This window comes from Truncatella angustata, assembly GCF_020726525.1.
Source record: "Truncatella angustata strain MPI-SDFR-AT-0073 chromosome Unknown BKA67scaffold_12, whole genome shotgun sequence".
Lineage (NCBI taxonomy): Eukaryota > Fungi > Ascomycota > Sordariomycetes > Amphisphaeriales > Sporocadaceae > Truncatella > Truncatella angustata.
In genome coordinates, this window is record NW_025763392.1 from 474,001 (window position 1) to 494,754 (window position 20,754).

At 46.0% G+C, this 20,754-nt stretch overlaps 5 protein-coding genes across 5 annotated transcripts; 2 read left to right on the forward strand and 3 right to left on the reverse strand.

The window, feature by feature from the left end:
* Positions 1-141: 141 nt before the first annotated feature.
* On the forward strand, positions 142-1,837 carry BKA67DRAFT_542041 (uncharacterized protein; the record flags this gene model as incomplete). Its single annotated transcript, XM_046101039.1, has 5 exons — positions 142-162; positions 206-259; positions 332-487; positions 551-833; positions 909-1,837. The coding sequence occupies 5 exons, from the start codon at positions 142-144 to the stop codon at positions 1,835-1,837; spliced, it is 1,443 nt and encodes a 480-aa protein (XP_045951569.1).
* Positions 1,838-1,954: 117 nt separating this feature from the next.
* On the reverse strand, positions 1,955-3,554 carry BKA67DRAFT_664897 (isoprenoid synthase domain-containing protein; the record flags this gene model as incomplete). Its single annotated transcript, XM_046108465.1, has 10 exons — positions 1,955-2,030; positions 2,087-2,304; positions 2,374-2,407; positions 2,471-2,560; positions 2,631-2,713; positions 2,754-2,877; positions 2,971-3,088; positions 3,137-3,155; positions 3,213-3,339; positions 3,388-3,554. 10 exons carry the CDS (start codon positions 3,552-3,554, stop codon positions 1,955-1,957), a joined length of 1,056 nt encoding a protein of 351 aa, XP_045951570.1.
* A 4,321-nt stretch (positions 3,555-7,875) lies between these two features.
* BKA67DRAFT_542043 (uncharacterized protein) lies at positions 7,876-10,620 on the reverse strand (the record flags this gene model as incomplete). The annotated part of the gene is made up of 9 exons (XM_046101040.1): positions 7,876-8,021; positions 8,096-8,264; positions 8,298-8,499; positions 8,640-8,911; positions 9,013-9,131; positions 9,437-9,715; positions 10,058-10,081; positions 10,190-10,226; positions 10,384-10,620. The coding sequence occupies 9 exons, from the start codon at positions 10,618-10,620 to the stop codon at positions 7,876-7,878; spliced, it is 1,485 nt and encodes a 494-aa protein (XP_045951571.1).
* Positions 10,621-13,348: 2,728 nt separating this feature from the next.
* BKA67DRAFT_664901 (uncharacterized protein) lies at positions 13,349-14,371 on the reverse strand (the record flags this gene model as incomplete). Its single annotated transcript, XM_046108466.1, has 1 exon — positions 13,349-14,371. The coding sequence occupies one exon, from the start codon at positions 14,369-14,371 to the stop codon at positions 13,349-13,351; it is 1,023 nt and encodes a 340-aa protein (XP_045951572.1).
* A 4,298-nt stretch (positions 14,372-18,669) lies between these two features.
* On the forward strand, positions 18,670-20,448 carry BKA67DRAFT_595982 (major facilitator superfamily domain-containing protein; the record flags this gene model as incomplete). Its single annotated transcript, XM_046105245.1, has 5 exons — positions 18,670-18,932; positions 18,986-19,396; positions 19,448-19,495; positions 19,562-20,040; positions 20,105-20,448. 5 exons carry the CDS (start codon positions 18,670-18,672, stop codon positions 20,446-20,448), a joined length of 1,545 nt encoding a protein of 514 aa, XP_045951573.1.
* Between the last annotated feature and the right edge of the window lie 306 nt (positions 20,449-20,754).

The following is a 20,754-nucleotide window of genomic DNA, read 5'->3' on the forward strand; positions in this document are numbered from 1 at the left end:
CTATTTATATCTTATCAGCGTCTAACCGACGTCATATCCGTTCCAATCTTTGTTTCTTCTGCTAGCACTAGTCTCTCCAGGTCCGTATTCCGGACAGCACATAATTGTGAGCGTTTCTTGGACACATGCCTGCACTCCATGATGATCATCTTTGTGACTGTGGTCAGTACATATTAGGAGGCACTAATCTACTCGGTTATACAAGTCCGGGGCTAGGACACAGCTGCCAAGGTGCTATAGCTTGATTGTTTATGGACAAGTAAGCTTGTAACCCCACATCATAATCAACAAGCATTTCATCAGTACTATTACAGCTCTTGTCACTATCCAGCACGAGCTGGGTGTGCTAAATCGAATGTTTCAAAACCTCAAGGCTCGGCGTGGAGTTTCCGGCAATTCAGAATACGTCGTGCAATCAGCTAGTCCTCCCTTCGAGAGAAACAGAGCGAAAAAGCAACAGGCCTGCACATTCTGTAAACTGAAAAAGGTAGGCTCAAACAGGCTACCCCAAAGTTCCACCACCTATACGTTGCTAATGGGATTCACACAGTTAAAGTGTACTCCCCAAGAGTCAAGTTGCGCAAGATGCCTTAAGCAGGGCTTGCAATGCTCGTATAGCACAGTCGATACGACGGAGATGACTATAGATTATACCGATCCAACAGATACCTCTGCAATAGACAGACGACAATCGGACCCGACAAGCGACAGTGGTAATGAAGTGGACTTGCCAGCCAATAGCAGCCTGTCGGATCCCATCCATGATGATCATGATTCCTCTTTGCACTTCTTTTTTCCAAATGTCGACTTCTCAGGTCTGATGAATAACGCTGGTAAGTTTTTCTTTGCTCCAACTTGAACTCCTGAACATAATTTGTGGACTTTTTTTAAGAAGACTACGGCCATAGATGGCCTAGGTACTTGCACTGGAATTAGTGATCCTGAAGTAGACTTTTGGCATCGAGACCCGACAGCATTTCCCCCGAACCAAATATCCGATTTTACTGCAGACTTTATCTCGGACTGTGCGCTCGAAGGTGACAAAAACAATCCTGGAGGAGAACCCATAAACGGTTCCAAAACATGGCCACAACCTGCATCCACCATGGCTGGAGACACCGATTGCATTCACGTGCAAGTACCCCGAGCGTCCAGTACGACTCCGACTCCGGCGCCAACTTCGGCGACAAGGGCTAAATCGTTAAGTGGTGTTTCTGGTACGGGGTGCTCTGGGCCCGAGATGAGCAGTACCCAGCCGGCGCAGTCTCTGTCCAGTACATGCCGATGTCTAGATCATGTGCTATGTGCGAATAAAGCAATGCAGGTCAAGTTGGTCTGGGGAGCAAGTTTACGAAGCGGAACCAGCGTCAGTGTGGATGACATGCTGCAGTGTCAGAAAGATGTATTGGGAAGCTGCGAAACGTTGCTGAAATGCAACAGTTGCCGGTTACGGGCTGAGTATCTCATGTTGGTCGTCTCTATGTGTCATGAGATGACGAACGTCCTGGGAGACTTTTATACCATGACAGTGCCCAGATCTCAATGCGAGAGCTCCAAGAGGCCGCGCCGGGGCAGTGACAAATTGACGAGTGCTACGAGGGGTGTGTTGGCCGGTGGTTGGCAACTTGAGGACGAGGACGAGGTGCAGATCATACGACGTCTGATCGGCGTCCGTATAACGAAGCTTGGTAACCTAATCAGTCAGCTTGAGACAGCCGTGAGCTCCAATCATTCAACTTATGAGTGGATCATCCGTGCACTCAGGGAGCTCAATACAGATAAGATAGTCTCAATTAGGTCAGAGGGAGATAGCATCCCCTCTAATGTAGACTCTTAGACGACGTGGATAATCAGAGACATAATGGGAGACCAAATGCCGGGACCTTGACTTTGAAAATAATCCAGAGTAAAATACCGTACATAATTGATATGTCTTTTGCATTCCTGTCAAGCTTCAAGCCAGGTCCAATACATGGGCTTTACGGACTCGGTCTGATTCTTCCGGAGACAGATATCGACCACTCTTGAAGCTAAGCGCACAGTGAGCTTGTCAGAAACTAAAGAAAATGATGAATATCGAACTGACCTCCAATAGAGATTTGCTCTGGCGACATCGCGGCAGGCGTCAAGATATTTGCGGACCTCGTGGTCTACCTTTTCCCCCCAAGATGGTAATTCCGAGACTGCTTTTTTCCATTCTCTCTGTCGTTCATCCATGAGATTATTAGTTTTGCCAACTGCCTCTTGCTCCGAAAAGCCCCTTCGCTTGAACAAACAGATGATGTTGTGTTCCACACCGAAGGCCTATTGTTGGTATTAGCTTAACTTCAAGCTGATGCGGTCTGGCGACTAGTGCAATGAGACGTAACTTACGAGGTCTTTCTTGTAGGACAAGATATCGTTGACTCTAGATACACATGTCAGGGCTAATCTTTCCAATTTCAGGAATGAAGAACAAAAATTTACTTACAACCAGGTCAGATCGGCAGCGGCACGTTCACAAATAGCCACAGAAGGATGCTCGATTACAGCCTGTGGCAACTGTATTCCGTGCGCCCATCTGGTAAATGTAAGCATTGGAACTGAGTGACTACAATCATCGGTTTGCTGCAAAGGAATATGTCACGTACTCTACTACCACGAACAAACAGTAAGACCCGATCGACTGTCGTCGCGTATCTATGTAATCAGAGATGGCAACATCGAGTCCAGTCTGTTTTTGGGCTAGGTCAACTTGCTGTAGTATTGCATACAGACATTTTCGATGGGTCATCTTCCAGCGTTGCTGTAGCTCTGTCACTTGCGATTAGTTCGTCGTGTACAATAGTAAGGCCATAAAAAGCCAGAAATTGCTCGCATACCTGAGGAAGGGTGCCTCTGTGATCTACTAATTAGCCTGACGTCAAGGGTTTCTTTTGGAGAGGGTCACTTGCATCCATAAATCGCTGCCAAACCGTCTGGAACATATACCTGAGAGGGTACTGCTTGCGATTTACGGGTGGGTGTGTGTTATCCATGATCGCTAGTGTGGCAATCATTTCCTCGGCCGCCACAATGGTTTTATCTTTCATGATGCCCTCATCGAAAACTTTTCGACATTAGTAGTTATTCCACTTCCCGTATCATCTCATCTTACGGTCGTCAAATACGAAAGCCTAGCCATTATTAGTTCCGCTGCTCTCGTATTTTCTTGTACAGGTACCGGCACTTACCCAAATACACCAATCGCAACCCATACGAAACGCCTCTGCATCGGCATCAGGTGCCGAAAGGCTTATCAGGTAAGGGAAATTGGCTCTTGTTAATATCTTGGCCATACTATTGCTCATCTGTGCAATCCTATTCTCCTTTAGTAATCTCAGCTGTCATAAGTGGCGTTATTCATACTCTTTAGTCCATGTTTCGGATTCTGATCTGACTTTGGCTTCGTATGGGTTCAATGCAGGTTCACCTGATAGAACCCCGGTGAAGAGATCGGGAATGCGAAGTTCTCTGGGCTGGCCTGTTTGTAGCCGAACGGGCTCTCGTCGCACTGAGGTGAGTGTTTCTGACATGATGACAGGACAACGGCAGTAGACTTTGCAGATTCTGTGAAATGAGATCTTTTGCAGGAAGTTATGAGTATATTCCATGGGCTCAGCTTTAAAAGTCGACCCATGCAGATCAAAATTCCACGGATAGGTTCAGTGTGTGGTGGGCTCGGCCATTTCCTATTTCGTGTGCCGCCGTGGCTTAGGCCACCCTTAGAGGATATTGCACCGAGCACCAGGACCGATGAACATGGTTGATTTAAAAGTGGCATGGCCAATACGCCGACTTGCAGATGGAATATTCGGACTTTCTCTATTCAGCAAGTATAGCTTTTTAAGATTGGACTTGGTCCGCTTGTGAAGGTTCATATGGCTATACGCTTTTGCCGGGGGCCACACTCCTCGGATGCGTTTCTAACAGGCTATGTTTCTCAGATTCTAGAGATCTACAGTTTTAGCGAACCGTCCGGTACCTGTCCGAGCTTCTATAGTCGGAGGTCAGACGTCATCGGAACGCATTCCTGACTGGAGGCCCTGAAAAAAATCGATCAAAAGTTATTCGTAGACAAAGACGCTTGAGCGCAGCGTCGATTTAGGAATTCCTAAAATGGTCGAGGCAGAACTGGGTGAGGGACGATCCCACAGCCCGGAATGTGTCCGTAGAGGACATCGTTTCGCACTAGTCATTGTGCTGTAGAGCTCTTGCATCATATCACTGATGTAGGAGGGTCTAGAGAGGTAATGTTTGATGGTTTAGGCCCCGGGTCACTACGTCCGTTACGTTTTGCTTGTTAGAGAGAAATAAATCACAAAGCTGAGGTTAGCCAAGACAGACGGGTTCTTATCGAGGCACTTCTTGTCAAAGGGGCATAGCCTAATGGTCAAGGTCATGGAGGCGAACCGCTGATCGCGAAGCTGGCCCGACAGAAGTCAATACTTTGCCTCCAATGCCTATTCCAAAAACGACGCGTAGTCATTGATCAAACAGATTCTCAAGGCAAGACAGCGCTAGTATGGAACTCTCAACTCAACACGGCGCCCCAGATCTCGCAGCCTTGTTCTTGAAGCACGGGGCGATTATTGCGGGTTTATCAGTCAAACGATACTCAAGTTTATTAGCGACATCTGGAACGCGCAAATGCCAAGGGATACCCATAAGCTGTTGAGCCAGCATAGAAAGCTACTACAAAACTGCGAGGTACTCGTGAATTATGGCCGTGGTCTTGGCCCGGACAGGGGAGACCTTGTTATGGAAGAATTTCTACACAACTGTTCAAACTTCCTGGTTAAATCAGGTGGGCTTATGGGCAAGAATTCGCGAAGATTAGCGGATAACATTGCTTTCGATAAAATGAGACATGAATTCCTAGTCAAAAGAAAGTGTCCACGTAAGTGTGCTCCTCCTAGGAAAGATTGGTGGTGCGATATAAGTGTGAGACGGCGGAAAGTGCTCCCAGAAAATGATAACTATGCGGGAGACCTATCCGAGTAAGTGCAAAGGTTGCGTTTGTCATAGATTCATATATTATAGACACGCCTTTTCAACTGCCGCTGTTGTTTCTCTCCCCTCAACTACCTCAGTAAAGCAGAAGTTTTAGATATACACTGGGAAGGGTTGAACACTCTGTCATGTTGAGCACGTACAGGAAAGATTCCATGACTATTCCTGGTGATAGACTCTAAACCATATCCGGCTACCTGTGACGATACGAGTCGGAACCGTGGATGATTCTGTGTTGATATTAGCTAGCACTCTAGAGATATAATGAGTCAGCATAATAATCAAACCGTTTTTGAAAATTATTCGATGTGAGTAAATTAATTGAATATCTAGTGGCATGATATATCAACTCCCCATAATAGAGGACTATTATGCGTAGGACAATTTCCTACGTTTAAATGTTGCCTTGTCTGACATATATGATTTTCTCTTTGTCACTTGGAAAACTTCCTCAACATCATCGAAGCCCGTTGAATCGATGCAATCAACATCGTCTTCCATATTTAACTCATTTTTGTCATCTTTATCGAAGATTCTGCCGTCGCCATTAAACAGATTAAAACCATCATCAGTCAGAGTAAGAAATGATCGTGTTATCAGATTTCCTTTAGCGTAAAATCTTTGTAATCATCATGATCATGCGTAAGATTAATAAAGATAGCAGTCTTTCTCGTTTAAATAAGTTTGGCTCCTCGCTAGAGCCAGTGAAATCAATAACCTCATCACGCGTTGTCGATCCAGGCAATAATTCATCGTCGTCCTTGAGATTTGCAAGACCAATAACGTGATGATTTCTTCGTCTCTTCGTTTTGTAGAGCACAACTATTCAATGCTCACGTCGATCTGTTTATTGTTAGTGCCCATTTCGATTGACGACGAGCATACTAGAAATCCCGGATCGCAGTAATCGGAGGTCATTTCATTCAAGGTTGTCTCAATGTCGAAATAAACTCCACTATCATGCGGGAAAGACTAGTATCAACAGGAACCGTATTCGTGTGAAACAATGGCGTGGTACAGCCATCCCATGAGAAAAGAAAGAAAGGGGGTGTATTTAGCTGATGACTATTCGCACTTTGGTGAAACCATCAACTAGGCTAGCACAAACCAATTGACGCTGAAAATATTGGTAGCGCAGTTGTTTCCAGGTACATGCGACCGCACAAAGGCAACATGTCCGGACAGCTCTTCACTTCTGTGAAATACAGTTCTGAAATACAGTTCTGAAAACTCGTCAGCTAATTTCCATCCTTTCAATATCGTAACATCTAACACCAAGTCTTAGCTGCCAATCAAACGTGCCTTTGTTAGAAATGCCCGCTGCTATTACAACTGATCCAGACGTCTCTCGAACGACAGCCAGTGAACAAATACCTCTACTTTCGGCCCGTCGCGATAACACCGCGTCCAGTGGTCATGATGGCAAGGATCTAGAATCTCCAAGCCCCTAGCTGGACAACCCAGGCGGTAATCTAACAATAAATAGACGAGTACTGGCAGTCGTCTTTCTCATTCAAGCAGTTGTAATATTCATCGTCGTCGTCGCCATCGGAATTGCGTTTACATACAAGCACTCTAATTTCGATATCCGCCATGATTCTAGCCTCTACACACTCTACGCTAAGATCATAAATTAAAGTTTCGAGAGTCAGCTCTGGCGGTGATCTCATCTCATTTCCATGCGAAATTGTACAAGTATTTGTGCCACGACCGGAGCGAGGCCACAGCCTTCTGTAAAGTCCTGGCTGATGTTGTGATTGTGTGTTGGCTGCTGATGTATGCCGTGCAGACGGTTGACACGCTCACTTACTGGGAACTTGCACGCTGGTGCGGGAACTGTGACATGCCTGGGTCCGATGCGCCGCGGTGTACGAGCTTCTCACATGCAGTAGAGATACTCCATGGCTCTCACATTCTTACTCACGAAAGTCGCAGATATAAAAACAAATTTGGTTGGTGGACGAGAGACTTTCAATACAGAGAATCAAACTTGTCTATTTGCTTGACAAGCCTGCTGCATTATGCACTCTTCGTCCTTCGCCTGGTCGCCGTCTACAGATCTCGGTCGCAGCGAAGGGCCCACATATGGCGATGGAGAATTCCTTCCTGGAATTTCACTGTTGAGTTCACGATCGAGTATCATAACATGTATCAGCCACAATAGATCTATCAGTTTCGTTATAGACACCATCTGTTTGCAGGCAGTTGAGAGAAATACCAATGGACTAGCTCTTAGAGCTCCGACATGGACGCAAGGCAGATCGAGTGGTAAGGGGTATTTACATCCAGCAAGAAATCTAATACCACGGAGCCGGTAATATCGTCTGTAAATATGCTTTTGTGGTACTTATTTTGTATTCGGCTGCACATTAGGCAATATTTCCTCGATGTATTATATGGGCAATCAATGAGACACGTCTCGGGCCTAATGGTATAGTCCGACATACGGAATGCATTCGAAGGACGTTCGGTCGCTACTTGATTATTTCTGCACTGTCTGTACTACCTAGTCAGGTTCTTTTGAATTGATTTGCTCCGCTTAAGCCTATTCAACAGTGCTTAGTCAAACGAGTGTCTTTGTCGAAATCATGAGTGAAACGGCCCGAAAACCGACGTGGGCAGAACAGATTAGGAAACCAAAGGAAAGAATATATTATATGCCTGGGTCGCATCGCCTGCATGTGGAAAGGTTGAGTGTTGACATGTGATGAGCACTCAGCAATACTGGAATGAAGCGTAGTCGAATACAGTGGACCACAAGGGGCCTCCAATTTGGATATGACCAGCTCAAGAAGAGATTTTGGGGATAAACATAACCGGTACGGCTTACTGAGGCCTTGGGAATTATTGAAACAATTGCGTAACCTCCTCCACAAGCTCATAGATCTCAATCTTAGTGGTGGTGAGGAACGGCGCGATCATGACGTGGTCACCAGTCTGGGCACCGTCCTCAACCATCGGCGCGGGCATCTTCTTCCATTCCTCTTCATCTTCCTCATATATTCATAGATTTTCCTCAATTATGGCTTCGAATACACCCAAGAACCTGGATATAGCTCAATACCTGAGTTCGTGAACGGTTTGTCATTCGGCCAGCTATCCAGTTTTTTAAACTCATGGCTCTTTCCGTATTTGACGATCTTGGAGGAGACCGCCGCATCATTGCCGTATTTCTTGATGAACGGAGCGTTTGGGGTTTTGTCGTCTTCAGATAGGTTGACAGGCTCCATCCCCTAGAAAAATCCCACACCACGTATTTCGCCCACATGTTTATTGCCCAGCAGCGCGGCTTTGAGTTTCTGGCCGAGCAACGGCCCAAGTACTTCAACGTTCCGAACAAGTGGCAAGTATACTCTCCTTTCTATCAGTTTTTCCATCCTGTTGTGGGCATCTTCTCTAAGAGCCAAGTCGTTGCGTTCAATACGCCCCTCCCGTTCTTTCTTCTCCTTCTCGAAAACCCTTGTCAGACTATACTGACCAATTTCCGTAACCTTCAAAGCAGCTGCAATCGAAGCTTAATGGTTCTGATAGGTCTGCTCATTCACAAACTCCACGCCACTAGGAACTGAGTCAGCAACGAGTGCGCGTCAAGACTAGAGAGATATTACCTTCTTTGGAGACCTTGTACCACCCGTTGGCTTGCCATGAGTGACGCCACTGCTTGGAATTCGCTTCCCACGGCTTTGGCGTTCATTTGAATGTCTGGAGTGATGTTCAAAACCTCTACACTGGAGTTGGCTTCCTCGTGAGTCCTGAATCTCAAAGCCTCCTGCTCCTTAACGTCATCGCGCCCATGCCAAGAGTGGATTTTTCCGCTATGGCCCATACAGCACATGACTTCATCATAAGTAAACGAAACTCCATGTTCGCGACACACTTGCTTTACGAGCTTCAAGTACTGGGCAGAAGAAACTTGGCAACTTAGAGCCCATAGCTGTGTTAGCCGACGATGTTTCCCTGCACGATAAGTATACAACTTACAGCACCGGAAACAGGTCCGAGAATAAAAACCCCCACTGTCTCGAAAGCGACACCGTTTTTCGTGACAGCAAGCGTAGTGGAAAGCCCCCTGAGCTCGGTGATCAATCCATCCTCACATTCTTTTAATACTCCATTACTTACCCCACGCATAGAATAATAACAACTGGCCTTCGGCATGTTTGCAATAACATGTCACGATAGATGTCTTGCCTCGCTGAAAATTCGCTCACGAACAGCGCTTCTAGCGTATTGTCATAGTAGGAGGTCGTTCTGCTGACAATCAACCTCCTTTCCCCCTGCTTGTTGTCAAGCTTGGCACGACAATACCAATACTATGTGATCAGCTTCATGGTCGCCTCTATAGCAACAGACCCAACGTATTGGTCAGATCAATTGTTCCGGCGTTGATTGCAAAAGCGCTTACCAGAGTTCAAAGCCATTACATGTGTCATTCTCTCGTCTTCGAATCCTCGAAGTAGACCCTTATTGGCCGTATGACACAAGTACTCACTGAACCTTTCGGCCAGTGAGGTCTTCCATCCTCCCTGGGCCTGGTATGGCATGTATTGCATACTCTGTGCAAACCATTCGATAATATATTGGCCTTCGGGTGAATTGCTTGGAATGGTCGTCACTGCGGCTCCACCACATTCGTTCGCGACGCGATGGTTGCTGTAGTATTTTAGGGAATTGGAATCGGTATCTATCGCCGAATGTCTACAATCACTGTTGATGTATCATCCGTCGCTGGAGAGTGCTACTGGAAGGGTGTTCCCCAGATTTCCCAGGTCAAAAGTAGCGGAGGTCAAATCTTTCGTATCCATACTCGCAGGTATTTTGAATAATTGCTTAGGTGTACTGTCTGGAGGATGACTCATCAATCTTAACTGATAGCAAGCTACATTTTATACACATTCCCAACGCCAATCTGTCTTCTGGCTTCTCTCAACCACAGGTGACGAAGTTTGAACACAAAGAAAATTGCTGCCAACAGCAAGACGTCCGTTACAACTTGACTTAGCTATGTAACTCAGGCCCAACTCACCTTGGCTATTGCCGCATCGTGTTGCTGTTAAAATATAGTTGATTGTTTGCTACGTCTACGGCCAACCAATAGCAACTCGCTTGATCGCCGGATTGGGTAATTCGCTCATCAACAGCGAAGGGCCCCACATACCCATCCGCTGTAGCTCGCTGGTGTTTATAACATGAAGCTGCACATTCCAGCGTTGCAATGGCAGTGTTGTACCACATTTATCTCTATGAGCTCAATGCTCGAACAACAGTCAACTGTACAATGCAAACTAAAAGGTAAGGCAACTGATCAGACAATCTTTATAACCAGTCGACTGTTAATCTTATCTTCCTTACCTTTGACATGTAGATCTGAGATTCTATGTTGGAATCACTCTCTACAGTTTGTAAAAACACTCGTCCTAGGCTTCCTGTTTGATTTTCACGAAAGTCAAGCTCAGAACTCATTGCGTGCATTACGTGTTCCTCTTTCAGATCACTTATCAAGTCTTGCACGAACATGAATTTCATACACCATATTAACCAGACCGAGATGATTTCCAATGTTAGCTCCGTTATACGTTGTAGGCACATGGATCCATTGCTAACGCAGCATGACCCTAGGGGTCTAGCCGAATAGGACTCAGCACCGCAATTCCACACGGATTTCACGTACGTCTGTGCCAAGAGATGGGAGATAATGTCTCAAATTTTGTGGCATTGAATAAACTTTTCGAATCTATTGGGTAACACCCAGAGCTCTTCCGTAGCCTAAGATGTCTTCTGCCTTGTGTTCAAGGATGAAAATACCAATCTTAAGCACATACGCAGGCACGTTGCCTCCAAGTCTCGTGGCCGTAACGGTTGCTCATAGGCGTGTCTGAGTAGATGGTAATGATGGGAGAACCATTTTTATCGTTTATTTCCGCGATTGCCATATGTCTGGATTTACAGCCCCTATATTGTCGCCGGCAGAAGGTCTGCTAGTAAGCTTCCTAGGACAACTTGCAAAACAATTTCTAGATAGAGCTGGGGGTTGATCCTTGCGCAGTCACGGACTCAAATTAACTCACCATCGCTGATTTTGAGCACTACGGACTTTGGAAAGCATCCGATATTCTCCTCAAACAGCTTTTCTCGAAGAGTTTCTCGATCTGCAAAATGGATGAGATCAGGCAACACAAGGCGTGCGCCCTCAATGATGGCACCGATCAATCAATGAGGCGTTTGAAGAGACTTGTGAGAAATACTGAGTATGCTGCCTTCATATTTCTATTCACATATCACAGCTGTGATCTTAAAATACCTCCATACTTTGACACCAACACTATTGATCTAGATGAGGATATCGAGTTAGATGATAAACTGAGCTGGTGGGTTTAGAATGCCACGAAATTGAGCTCATTTTAGGAATTACGGACAAAGAGTTGTGCCTTTTACGTTTGTTTGCAACAACATGAGTAGGAAGGTAAACTGTACTAGAAACACTGCCACCAGGGTTTGTCGTGCCCACAACAGACCAATATGCATGACCGCCGTTGCTGATGGTCGATGTTCGTGGTCTAAATGCATGATATCCAGCGTCATCAATTTATCCGTTGGTGCCTTCCTCATGCGCAAGGAGGGATGATGCGATTAGATTGGCCTTAGGAATCGGTGTGCAATCTAGTCTCAGATGATACGTCTCTGTCCTGGACGAATTATTCTGCAAACAAACCATGAGGCAAGGCCATAGTCCCCAGAACTAGCAATGCCGGTTTGCTATCATGCGCCTGCCATGTTTTTCGAACTTGATTTGGAGCATTTCGTTCAAGAACAATCAAAAAGTTCAAAGGGAAGTGGATCATCCTCTCCAAGTAAAACAAAAAGCCGTGCATGCTCCTCGAATGCCTTCGCAACTGCCTTCTGAACCTCGCCGGATGTCGAGAGTGCATCGTTTCCATTTCTGACGGCAGAGTCGCTGAGGATATGATACCATTAACTTCCAAGTTTTCAAATATCAGACGGGGAGAGAACTTACTATGTGGTCCGAAGAAGCGCCTCTACAGCCTCCCAGATATGTTTGCGCTTAGTGAGGCCAAGAAACGACCATGCCGATCTGTCCAACATGGCTCGGGCTCGACGAACGGCACTGCGGCGCTGACTGTTAATTTTCTCGATCAAGCGCTCGTTCGAGTTGCGGTTCTTGCGGATTTCCCGAAGCTTGATGGCGGCTGGCTTTTGAGAAAGGGGCCGATGGTGGCGGCAGTTTTTGCTCTTTTTACTTACCGCCATGGTAAGAAGAGTAGTCGTGTTCGTGGATGTGATAAGTATAATGATCGAAGATATAAAGAATCTTGATATTATAAGTATTTAAAGGCTTGCTACTAGACAGTTCGGCCGAAGGTAATAAATGAAGATTGGGTAGGCAAAGTTTGTTGCGCAATCACCTTGCTATGAGAGTGCTCATAGACTGCTCTGTCGACACTCGAATGAATTGATCCGACTTGCAATGAAGTTGCGCCGAAACAGCTTTGCGGGCAGGCGATTCAGTCTGAAGAAAAACAAGCGACAGTGAGTGTTTAATATGTAAAAGCTTCACCTGTTTACAAGCAATTGACACAGCCTCGATTGTATGGAGATATATCATAAGTCAATCTTCGATTTTAATAAACTTGGACGATGCGATGGCACCTGTATGTATATTGAAATGCTACGAGACGCATGACAGAGCTTCTTTCATGCCCACCTGTATGGCATCACTTTGTTCTGTGATCAAAGGTTGAAGGTCATGATTGTTTCGTCTGGAGGCAAAGGCTATCACGTTAAAACTCTGGCTGGAGCCACTTGAATTGTGAATTTCACAAAGCCTTCTACAAATTCGAAACTTTGCAAGCTTATCAGTTGTCTGCGCTTTGATAAAGAGCACTATTTTCAATCGCGATATAGTGATTAACAAGTCCATGCTGCCTAAACACATCTTGAAGTGAAATCCCGTCGATTAGGCGTGAATGACTTATCACTCCACATTTGCATGCAAGAACTGCTTTATCCATTGCGCAATGGTATTTTTACTCTACAAAACTAAAGAAAATGTATAAGTCTATAATGGGGTTTTCTTTGATTTAAGAAAGACAGAATTCAAGATACAAAAAGAAAATGTGTGGTACAGTTTGTGGGCGTTGCCTCACCCGCCATTGTCTCCTTCTCAGGTCTCAGAAAATGTTTGCAATGATGGCAATCGTGAGAGCTCCTTTCTACCGAGACCTTTCCAAATAGTGTTAGATAGGTCATTCATTGATCTGTCGAGTAACTGAAGCCGATTGGTGATTCATATATGCGTTTAGCAGGCAGCGTCGTAGACAACGAGCGACTGGCCACTGGTGGGGGTAGGGAGCTCAGAAGCAGCGACACTAAAGAGAAGGCATTGATTGGCACCGTTGGCAGAAGTCTTGCCGAATTCGACCGCCTTGCAACCGGAAGTAGCCTGGCAGAGAGTCAGGCAAGCATCGGCGGAAGTGATCGCAGTGTTTGTTTGAAGAGGCGAGACCGAGTTACTAGTGGTGCCGCTGGGAATGGCACCGCACATGTTGCTGTTATCATTGCTAGCGGTGTTCTGGGTACTGGAGGTCTCCTTGTTGTTGGTGGTAGTGGCAACATTGGTGGAGGACTTCTGAGTCGAGGTGGTGGCACTCTCGTCGACTAGGCCGACAGGGTTCGACTGGGTTGGCTCAGTGTTGGGGACATCAGAGCAGCCAATGTCAAAGACTTCAATAAGACTCTCCTGGGCAGGAACCTGAGAAGCACCCACGGAGAAGAGTCGGCAGATGGGATAGCTAGCGTCTTTAGGAAGACCGAATGCAAAACTCTGGCATGAGCTCACGGCTTCACCAGCGGATTGGCAATCCTCAGCAGTAGAGGCGCTAGGGGTAGACAATGCAGTTGTAGAGCCTGAGTAAGAAGGTGTGACACCGCAAGTCTGAGAACGTCTCAATCTGAGGAGACCGACCGGGTTGCCAGATGTTGGAGCTTGCGTGGGAACGTTGTTGCAGGTCAAGTCGAAGACGACCACGTTGGTGTCTTGAGAAGGAACCTGGGCAGCAGAAACCGAGTAAAGCTTGCAGATGGGAGCTTTAGTGTTAGCCGGCAGGCCGAAAGCAAAGCTCTGGCAGTTTTTGGCTTCCTCACATGCCTCCTTACAATTCTCAGCTGTGGAAGCCTGTGGGCTAGAGAGAGGTTGAGCAGAGCCAGTACCAGTAGGGGTAGTGCCACAAGTCTGATCGCGAGCGAAGAAAACAGGCTTAGCTGCGGCCTGGGAGGACATCAAAGAGGCAACGAGGGCAATGGTAGACAGGGTGAACTGCATTTTGAAGTTCAATTCCAGAGATACGGGTAACTTAGTTGTTAAAAAAAGATGTTGTATGGTGGACGTGAATGAACGGGTGTTGGAAGTTGAAGATTGGATTTGTAAGTGAATGTTTCGAATGAGAGTGAATTGTTTGATGAGTGAAGACGGTATGATATTCAGGTCTTCTGCGGTCCTTTTATATTGATGGACTTCTCATCCTAAGCTTCATTTCCACCACCTCTCCCAACATAACATGAGAATGAGAAAGGCACAAATGAGGCTCGGGACCTCTGACTTGTCGGGTCTGCAGCTCACCTCCACTATTTCCCTGTGGAGCACAGAGGATGTCCTCCTGTTTCCGGTATTGTAGTATTGACTTCCGCTGCAGGTAGACCCAGAAGAACGTGCGGTGCTGACGTGTCGCCTTAGAAAGGGCAGATTGGTAACTGATTCTTGCGTAAGTGTATAAACATGTCCGGTAGCACCAACTCATACAACCTATTCTGGATGCGCTTTACTATGTAAAGATGAGCTATGCAAAGCATTTCTACTTAGTTTTTTATGAAATGTTAATTTTGATACTGTAAATAATCTCATCATGTTGTATCGTGATACTGCTCATGTTCTGAATTTTAAGTAATGACCAGATCAGACCGTACATGAATTTCCTCTTGATCACTTTTCCGTTTTGGAACTTTGAAATACACCCTGAAATATACAAGACCTACCTATCTTCAGATTTATGTCGAACGCCGTTCATACATGTTACCATAGCTTTTATTCTCCTCCACACGGGAGCTGAATGATGGAGCTGAGAGGTGGACATGTTCTTCAATCCATTTGGTATTGGGGCTGAGTGCTGGTAGTGCCGGTAGTCGCCTTGTATCCACCTCTAGCCTTTCACGCTAACCTGCTCCGGCGCACCGTCAAGATCTCAATCGCCCGTCGAACTTTAGTGAACTCAGCTTCTTTGTCAGAGCCTTCATCTCTCTCATCCAAAGCCCCACGCTTATACGATTCCAGAACTTCAGCCAATAGTATCTGATTCTTCCGCGCTAACTGATGAGTCCTCTGCTTCAAAGACACTACGTGTCCTGCGTTAGCTCCCCATGGCTTCCCACAAGGCAGAGCAAAATCTGTGCCCACTTCCGGGCCTTTTCCATTCTCCGATGCTTTACTGCGAATTGCCGTATGACCCGGTCGGAGCATTACAGTCCGCACCGGGCCGCCTAAAGTTGCCTGTACACACTGTACGATCCTTAACCATCCATCTGGGTACGGCTTATTGACGTGTTCGACCCATCAATCTGCGAAACGAGCGCGTGTGTGCTGTCGTCAGAGGCCTGGTCACTTTCTAACGCGGTCTAGACTAAATGTAGAGTTCCCGACGTTGTGCATGCTTGGCCAGCGACTTCAACCCGAGCATTTCGAGCATGGCTAAATACCGGCTGGAAATTTTCGACTTCCGCAAACAGTTCAAGATTTCTAGTATATTTAAAGTTACTATTCGTAAAACTCATCAATCTAGCTGTACCAATTGATGGGAACATGTGCCGACTTATTATCGGCCGGCGTTTAGCAGTGGGGCAAGCACGAAATGGTAAGATTTCCTCGCGAACCATGAATTATTGAACTTTTGAGAGATATTGGACAGGTTGTCTCAAAACCAGTGTTCATGGTCCCGCTCATTAGCCGGTTACCTCTCATGTCCACGTTCCACGTAGTTAACAACCTGCTTGCAGCTCGGCAAGATTTCCATACTTCTCAACAAACACTAAACTCAATATCTTGCCTTGTGGACGCCGGCATGATGGCGCAGTCAACTTGGATTCGTGGTGATATTGTGGACAATCACATGTGACTAACTCGATAATTTTCAAATGCTGCAATCAACAAACCCCATTTCACTGTTCCAAGCCAATATTCCACCAATATTTCCAATCAACAGTGCAAAAGCACTGTTGATTGAGGTGAATGATCTGCGGTGTTTCAAAATAGCGTCGGAATTTCCTTTCGACTATTTGTATCAGATACCATGACCTTTGCACACTCCACCAGCGGTTTGCGATGCGCAATGTCTGACCATAGAATTAGAGATAAGTCATCATGCTTCCATACATGGTTTATCCTTATATGTAGGACTAGTTAGTATTTCATTCGATGTTGTCAAAAAGGAAATACTGGCGATGATCCCATTTTTAAAACCACAGCCCTCTCATCTGCCGCAGCTTTATGATATTGCAGGCCCTGACAGGTGGCTCCCACATCACGCAAGTTCATGAAATCAGTTTTCCGGAAGGCATTTACCCCCTGAAGCTCTGTTGTGTCACTCATACCAAAACTGGCAGTACACAAACTGAAAACGTTGCACCACACCAGAACTACAATTAGCACTAATCAGGTGATCAACCATGGTTTCCGTTTCCCCTTATTTATCGTCGTCTTCATCAGAACCAACGCTGCTTTAATATCGGCCCCCGGGGATCTAGATAATTAAAAACGGACGTTCGTTAGAACAACCGTAAAGCCAGGGGCTCAGAGTCTGCCTAAAGAAGAAAGGTGCATGAGATCTTAGATAGCAAATATAATAGGTCGAGATCCTCAGAGAAAAGGGAAGGAAAAGGAAATTGCTATATGTGCATCGCATTCTCTCCACTGACCAACGAGGAGCCACACTAACGTCGCATTTCTCCGCGGCTAATCATTAGCAAATACTAGAAAGTTCCAATGCACTGGTAATGGTTGGCAGCAGAGAAAGGATCGCGAAAATGATTGAGACTTCTACTAATCGACAGCTTTACGATCACAGCAAGCGGTATCATATGCAATTTTTTAGCGTAAGCCTAAGAGAAATGGTAAAATCATGCAAGTTTTATTTTTATTGGAAAATACGTAAAAGGTACTTCATAGCATGAAGTATTTCATTATAAACCCCAAGTTTAAATCAATACGCAGCCGTAGGCTGTTGCCACGGTGGCCCCCTTACCGCAACGAATTAGAATCCCGGCTTGCGAGCAAAAACACCGTTGCTTCAACTGTTGGTTGCTCGCTATAGCGTTTCCAATTGCATAACCTCGGACTATCCACTATCGCGGGATAGTGTCCTCGAACGTGAATGGAAGTATGTCCTTTCGGTGCTGCCAGCTATACTACAAGGACGTCCGTTGTAACCAGCCAATCTGTTGCGTGTGGGGTCGTGCAACGCTTAGTTACCTATTGTATATGGAATCGATTAGCTTGCGTGTCCCGGTGCATACGGCATTACCTAAGGTGCTCTTTGACTACTAGGTAAAAGTTTAAAGCTGCATAATGAGACTGGCTCAACGAAAGGCTCCCCTGAGGTCGGTATTGCCATAATCGCCGGCGCGTTCGAGCCTTGTTTTCACAGTAATCCCACTACATATTAACATTCGACTAGCTTGCTCTAGTGTATCTTGGATGCAAAATGGGTTCGCGGTATTGTTGAGCAACGGAGCTATAAATGCTACCAATTCACTCGGAGAGAGGAAGGTACATATAAACACATGTTTATTTATACGTATATTTTTAGGTACCTTGGGCAGCCACAAGTTATGAATAAGGTAGCTACCTAGTAGAAATGAAAGAATACATGAGTTTTGGAATTTATATGTATATTTTATATAATTTCGTCTTCGGTTTGAATGAAGGCATCAAACTGTAAGAAATGATGAAAATAAATATACTTCATCAAGTATGTATAATTGGGAAGGCCGTGAACCTTTCACATTTGCCTTGATAATGAACGGTAATATCGAATATCATGATTGTTGACAGGAAACAGGGGGGTGACCAAAAAAGGTTCATGTCAATGCTCGAAAGAATGCGTTCATAATATACCAGTTCCATTTGATGCGTCGCCCGCGGTGCTTCAACCGTCGTCATAACGGTTTAGAATTTGTCACAACGGATAAGATAGATACGTTGCTAATAATTGATGTGGAACACTGGGTAACGTCGCATTGAAGCCTTCGGCAGGCGTCGCCATCCCGGGTATCGATGGCGCCATTGTCATCAACCACCGATATCACGACCATTTCAAGAATTTGTGGGTCAATGCATAACGGCAACAACAAGTTAGCAGTCCAAGCTAGAACCTCAGCGATAATACTGTCCAAAACGCGACCTACCCACATGATCACGACATCTTCTATAGTGGAGGGGATAATGAAAGTTTGCAAACTTCTCAGTTAAATATTGCGAAGAGCTCTACCTCGCATTCCATACATTTACAAGTCAAATGGCACTTGGTCAGGAATAAGTTACAATCATACGCTGCATTGGAAGCATTTAAGAGAATGGACGCCGAAAAGGGAGTTTCAATCGTGGGGTTTGACCCAGCGATGACTCCAGCGCCTCCCATTCATGAGTCAACGCCAGGAGACACCAAAGAAAATCTGTGGATCAAATTTTTGTCGTTCATAGGATGGTATCATAAGGGGATGCAGAGCGCTGAGAAGCTTCTTGTGCTCAAGCTGGATCTCAGTATTCTCATCTTTGGGTGCTTATCGTTTTTCACCAAATATCTGGATCAGCAATCTATCACCAACGCCTACGTGAGGTAAGAAGAAATACACCGATCCGAAGATATCGGATCCAAGCTCACTACAATAGCGGCATGAAAGAGGAGATCGGTCTCTATGGCAACGAGCTCAACTACCTTACTGCCACATTTTGGGCATCATACTGTACGGCAATGATACCTGCATGCTACTTCATCACCCGATACCCGGCGAATCTCGTCCTTCCCACACTGGAGCTTGGATGGGGTCTAGCAACTTTCGGATTATCGTGGGCGAAGAACGTCAATACTCTCTACGCATTGCGCTTCTTGGTCGGGCTGTTCGAGTGCGCCTCATTCACTGGCACCATATATATCATAGGGTCATGGTACAAGCCCCATGAGATTGCAAGAAGAGTTGCAATATTCTTCGTATCAAGTCCCTTAGGTACCATGTTTGCTGGCTACCTTCAAGCCGCGGCCTATACGCATCTGAATGGCGTGAACGGTTTGTCTGGATGGAGGTGAGAAGTCCAGGCTCACGACGTCCGAACGTTACTGACATCATGAGGCAGATGGTTGTTCATAATCGATGCTATCATTACGCTTGGTATCTCGTTCCTGTGCGTATGAGAGATCTGACCCCAACATCTCCTCCCTCCGAACCGAGCTGACAGTTGAAACCATAGCGGGTACCTCGTGTTTCCAGACGTACCATCTAGGAAAAAGCCGTGGTTTTTGTCGTCCGAGGAGCAAGCACTTGCACAAAAGCGACTGGCGGGATTCACCGCTCCACCGGAGCTAAAACTATCGCGAAGTATCTTCAAACGCGTATTTGGTCGCTGGCACTTCTATGTTTTTGTTCTCCAGTGGACACTGATGGATCTCAACTTTCAGACGAGTAGCACACCGTTTTCGTTGTACTTAAAAGCGTATAGTCCCAAGTTATATTCTGTCGTGCAGGTAAATACTCTGCCCACGATCGCCACAGCAATATCTGTCGTGGCAGCCATAACCGCTGGTGTTGCGGCGGATAAGCTACGCAACTTTTGGATGCCAATAGTTGCGACAATGGTCCCTGTGGTGATTGGCATGGCAATGCTCGTGGCATGGAATATCGGCGAGCATGCGCGTTTGGCAGCATTCATGCTAGGGGGCTTTATTGGTCGTGAGTTTCCAACTAGTCTAGAGACTACATTCCTACTTCCCCAGTGCTGAAATCTGATTTCTAGCGTTGTCGCCTATGTCGATGAGTTGGGCATCTGTTATAATGGCGAATGATGCCGAAGAACGGGCCGTTGTTACTGCCAGCATGAATTCAATTGGGCAGGCTATTACGGCTGGTGTTCAAGTTGTGATGTATCCAGCTACGGGCGCGCCGAGATGGGTCGCAGGTTTCAAGGCAAATCTTGCATTGAGCTTACTTCAGGTGGTTGTAACATTCGGCATCGTTTTCCTTAGTAGGCGGGAGCGGAGAGGACGGCCCAGGAGGGCAGGCATTGTCCCCATACTCACAGAGAGTAACGGCACTCCCGCAGGGCAAGTGAGTGAGGAAGACTTGGGCCAACCTAGATGATAGACACCCACCTCTATCACCTCATGGGATGCCTACAGATGACTTCCCATCGAATGTTCCGCCTCAACAGCGAGTGATGGTCCATATCACATAGAATCATTCATTGAATATACGTTCAACTTCCGTCATCTTGTTCATGTAATCATGTCAGGATGTGTCCAAGTTCAGTTGTTGAAAAGAAAATAGCCTGGCTACACAGTTGTAAACAAAATAGACTGTGTGCAAAATGCCGAATTGTGGCTTGTTTAATGAACTGGTTACACGGACCTTCAATGCTACGACCAAATACTGGAGCGCAGGGTATGA